General features: G+C 48.8%; 1 protein-coding gene across 1 annotated transcript in view; it reads left to right on the top strand.

Moving 5' to 3' along the window:
• Window positions 1–2,030: 2,030 nt before the first annotated feature.
• The window catches only part of CCT8 (chaperonin containing TCP1 subunit 8), a 27,001-nt gene continuing 23,566 nt past the window's right edge, over window positions 2,031–5,465 (top strand). The window contains exon 1 of the mRNA XM_056559523.1: window positions 2,031–2,240. Coding sequence (XP_056415498.1) covers window positions 2,181–2,240 — 60 coding nt within the window. The 5' untranslated portion in view covers window positions 2,031–2,180. The remainder of the gene's footprint in view (window positions 2,241–5,465) is intronic.

Raw genomic sequence — 5,465 nt, 5'->3', positions numbered from 1 at the left:
ACTTACTCAAAGTCCCAACCAACGGTCAATCTCAGCCAAACTGTTCATAGACTCTGTACAAAGACTGTTTGTATGTTCGCATGTTACAGAAAATCTTCAGTAAAAGTTTATGCAAGTTTTCAGCGAAGCTCTGGTTGTGGACAATACTTTATTCAGCAAACACCTATCGTCCTTGGGAAGGGTGGCAATAGGCCAAGTCATACAGCATTTAACCCTCACCCTGGCGTCACGACTGACAAGGGTTTATAGCACCCTTTATAACCTGCACAGCAACATCCCGTTCACCATACACACACGGTCTCTGTATAGTGTATACATATCACAGCCCCGGTCTCTGTATAGTATATACATATCACAGCCCCGGTCTCTGTATAGTATATACATATCACAGCCCCGGTCTCTGTATAGTATATACATATCACAGCCCCGGTCTCTGTATAGTATATACATATCACAGCCCCGGTCTCTGTATAGTATATACATATCACAGCCCCGGTCTCTGTATAGCATATACATATCACAGCCCCGGTCTCTGTATAGTATATACATATCACAGCCCCGGTCTCTGTATAGTATATACATATCACAGCCCCGGTCTCTGTATAGTATATACATATCACAGCCCCGGTCTCTGTATAGTATATACATATCACAGCCCCGGTCTCTGTATAGTATATACATATCACAGCCCCGGTCTCTGTATAGTATATACATATCACAGCCCCAGTCTCTGTATAGTATATACATATCACAGCCCTGGACTCTGTATAGTATATACATATTACAGCCCCGGTCTCTGTATAATATATACATATCACAGCATATTACAGCCCCGGTCTCTGTATAGTATATATGTATTACAGCCCCGGTCTCTGTATAGTATATACATATCACAGCATATTACAGCCCCGGCCTCTGTATAGTATATACATATCACAGCCCCGGTCTCTGTATAGTATATACATATTACAGCCCCGGCCTCTGTATACTATATACATATCACAGCCCCGGTCTCTGTATAGTATATACATATCACAGCCCCGGTCTCTGTATAGTATATACATATCACAGCCCCAGTCTCTGTATAGTATATACATATCACAGCCCTGGACTCTGTATAGTATATACATATTACAGCCCCGGTCTCTGTATAATATATACATATCACAGCATATTACAGCCCCGGTCTCTGTATAGTATATATGTATTACAGCCCCGGTCTCTGTATAGTATATACATATCACAGCATATTACAGCCCCGGCCTCTGTATAGTATATACATATCACAGCCCCGGTCTCTGTATAGTATATACATATTACAGCCCCGGCCTCTGTATACTATATACATATCACAGCCCCGGTCTCTGTATAGTATATACATATCACAGCCCCGGTCTCTGTATAATATATACATATCACAGCATATTACAGCCCCGGTCTCTGTATAGTATATATGTATTACAGCCCCGGTCTCTGTATAGTATATACATATCACAGCATATTACAGCCCCGGCCTCTGTATAGTATATACATATCACAGCCCCGGTCTCTGTATAGTATATACATATCACAGCCCCGGCCTCTGTATACTATATACATATCACAGCCCCGGTCTCTGTATAGTATATACATATCACAGCCCCGGCCTCTGTATAGTATATACATATCACAGCCCCGGTCTCTGTATAGTGTATACATATCACAGCCCCGGTCTCTGTATAGTATATACATATCACAGCCCCGGTCTCTGTATAGTATATACATATCACAGCCCCGGTCTCTGTATAGTGTATACATATCACAGCCCCGGTCTCTGTATACTATATACATATCACAGCCCCGTCCTCTGTATACTATATACATATCACAGCCCCGTCCTCTGTATAGTATATATGTATATAAGCACAGTCTTTGTGCGGATCACGCCCTGACCACGCTGCCGGGCTCTCTGCACAGTTACCAGGACGCGCAGTGGCTCCCCGATCACATCGATCGCTCCTCTATTCCCTCCACAGCTCCCGCTGTCTGCTCCGATCCCTCGCTCGGCCTCTCGGCTGCTCAGGCCTGGGCCGCGGTGCCTTGTGGGTAGCCGTCTCCCTCTAGCCCCTCCCTCCTCCTGTCTTCTTGCCGGTTGTGTTCGCGTCTCTCGTCTCTGTCTCCCGTACACCGGAGCCGCACACATGGCGCTGCACGTCCCCAAGGCCCCGGGCTTTGCCCAGATGCTGAAAGAAGGAGCCAAGGTAAGGAGGGGCCCCGGGGGAGAGGAGCGGAGCCGACATGTGCGCACATGGAAACTTCCAGAACAGGCCGGGGGATGACAGGCACATTACAGGGGGGCTGAGGTATGACGTCTGTACAGCGGCCCGGGGGTAACATATGACGTCACACACACACACACACGGAGACCTAATTATCACTAATAATCTGATGGGTTATTGATTAGTCACGTCTGACCAGCGCTTACTGCAGAGACCGGCGCCCACCAGACATGGCTCATACATAGCGAAGCCAAAGAAATCCCCAGTCCTCTTTATTCACACCCTTTGGAAACACATGCACGCTCAGCTAATATGAATGTACATGTGTTCGGAATGGCCAGAGAAGGGGGGGGTGGGTTCTTTGGGGTAATGCTGCTACCAGAGGTGTCTGGAATCCGTGTCACACCCTACCTCTGTCAATGAAGAACACATGCATGCTCATATAAGATGAATGTGCATATGTTCTCAATGGACAAGGGAGTTATTTGGGGTAATAGTACTGCCAGAGGTGTGTGGCATTGTTATACCGCTGTCACTGCCCTTCCCTTAAAATGGGAACACGTCTCAGTCACTCACAATAGGGGGGGTTACAGACTACAGGGACCCCCAGGAGATAGAACAGATCACTATAGGACCCTACGTTGACCAGACCTTAAAGGGGTTATCCAAGAATTAAAAAAAAACAAAGCTAATTTCTTTCAAAAACAGCTCCACGTCTGTCCCCAGGTTGGGTGTGGTATTACAACTTGGCTCCATTCACTTCCATGGAACTGAGCTGCAGAACCGCACCCAACCTGGGGACAGACGAGGAGCGGCTTTTGAAAGAAATTAGCTCTGTTTTTCTATTATTACTGTATAACCCCTGTAGTTCAGAACATGACTATGGCTGTCTGGGACATGCTGGGAGTTGTAGTTTTGCAACAGCTGGAGGTACCCTGGTTGGGAAACATTGGTGTAGGGATCATGTTATAGTCCTAGACTCTTCGGGAATCTTCCGACTTGATCTATGAGTCTCCAGAAAAACTGAAGACGTTTTCCCTTAAAGAAGTACTCGGGTTATATTTTTATTTTTATTATTTTTTTTAACCCTATATGCCCGGGCTGCCAAGCGAAACAAACTTTAAAGGAGTAGTCCAGCGGTGATTCAGTGGTGAGCAACTTATCCCCTATCCTAAGGATAGGGGATAAGTTGCAGATCGCGGGGGGTCCGACCCCTGGGGCCCCCTGCGATCTCCTGTACGGAGCCCCGACAGCCCGCTGGAAGTGGGCGTGTCGACCTCCGCACGAGGCGGCGGCCGACACGCCCCCTCAATACAACTCTATGGCAGAGCCGAAGCGCTGCCTTCGGCAATCTCCGGCTCTGCCATAGAGATGTATTGAGGGGGCGTGTCGGCCGCCGCCTCGTGCGGGGGTCGACACCCGCTATCTCGGCGGAGAGCCGGGGCCCCGTACAGAGAGATCGCAGGGGGCCCCAGCGGTCGGACCCCCCGCGATCTCAAACTTATCCCCTATCCTTAGGATAGGGGATAAATTTTTCACCACTGGACTGCCCCTTTAACTCTCCTTTCTACGTTCCCCCGTTGTGCGGATATCTATGTCCCGTTCCCCAACTTTCACCGGCCGCAGCAGCGTCCCCCTGCGGTCTGTGATACACTGAGCGTCACATGACTACTTCTTTAACTACCAATCACAGCTCAGCTTTCACTTTACCAGAGCAAGTTAAGATATGAAAGCTGAACTGTGAATGGTTAAGGGGAAATGTCTCCAGTTTTTCCCTCACACAGTTAAATATAGATCTGTATCTATGGTGGGCCCTGGTCGGGGGTCTAGTATTAATTTGCCACCAATGGCTGTAGCTATATACGTATAATGGGGGAGATTTATCAAATAAATGACCGGTTGTCCATAGCAACCAATCAGATCGCTTCTTTCATTTTTCAGAGCCGCCTTTTGAAAATAAAAGCAGCAATCTGATTGGTTGCTATGGGCAACTGGGCAACTTTTTTTCTCTGCACAGGTTTGGATAAATCTCCCCGAATGTGTTTCCACCCTCCTCCTGTATTTCCTCTTTCGCCTTTAGGTCTTGAAGGAGGAGATTTATCTAAACCTGTCCAGAGGAAACATTGCCCATAGCAACCAATCAGATCGCTACTTTCATTTTTGACAAGGCCTCTGCGAAATGAAAGAAGAAATGTGATTGGTCGCTATGGGCAACTTTTCCTCTGGACAGGTTTTGATAAATCTCCCCCGAAGGGACTGTCTAATGTAGGAAACCTGTGTATAAAGCCACACAGGACCTGTCTATTAGAATGCTGCAGGTTGACCTCCTGGGTCCATTGATATGACCCTCCCAAACACTTATATTTTTGGGTCCCCCACATTGTAGGATTACAGCTATCACATCTATATTAGCATTTCAGGCAACCAGGGTGCCTTCAGATGTTGCAAAACTACAACTCCCAGCATGCCCGGACAGCCAACGGCTGTCCGGGCATGCTGGGAGTTGCAGTTTTGCATGCTGGGAGATGTAGTTTTGCAACAACTGGAGAGCTGCAGTATTTGTGTGTATACGTATGTTGTATGTTTGTTTTGGGCATTATCGGTATCGGCAATTACCTTGCCGATAAGCCAATAATGCACCGCGACCGCCTCCCCGCACCGCGTCCGCCCCTCGCACCGCGTCGCACCCCCACCGCACCGCCCCGCCCCCATTGCCTCCCCCATCCCCGGTTTTATAATTGCCAGTTCCCGGGGCCCACGCTACTTCTGGCTCCTACTGCGTCCTGCGTTACGCTGTGCGCAATGGCGAGTGACGTGACGAGCGCGACGTGACCGTCAGTGCGCACAGTGACAGCTGAGGACGACGCCACCGGAGCCAGATGTAGAGTGGACCCCGGGAACAGGTAATTATAAAACCGGGGATGGGGGATGCAATGGGGAGCGGTGCGGCGGTGGGGGGAGCGGTGTCAGTGACAGGACTCAGGACCCCCGGACAGGCAGGGGGAGAGAAGCGGGTGGTGGCGGCGGCGGTCTATGGCACCGCAAAAGCCACTGCAGTGCATGGATTTAAAGCGCCCGCTTTAAATCAATGATCTGCAGTGGTGTCGCAGGGGGATAAATAGCCGATAACTTATACCGATATAAGTTATCCGCTATCGGCCCTAACCTCCACCGATAATCGGTATCGCCCCTAAAAAAACGATATCG

This window comes from Hyla sarda, chromosome 2 (assembly GCF_029499605.1).
Source record: "Hyla sarda isolate aHylSar1 chromosome 2, aHylSar1.hap1, whole genome shotgun sequence".
NCBI lineage: Eukaryota > Metazoa > Chordata > Amphibia > Anura > Hylidae > Hyla > Hyla sarda.
Note: the sequence above shows the minus strand (reverse complement) of the source record. Positions and strands in the feature narration are given on the sequence as shown.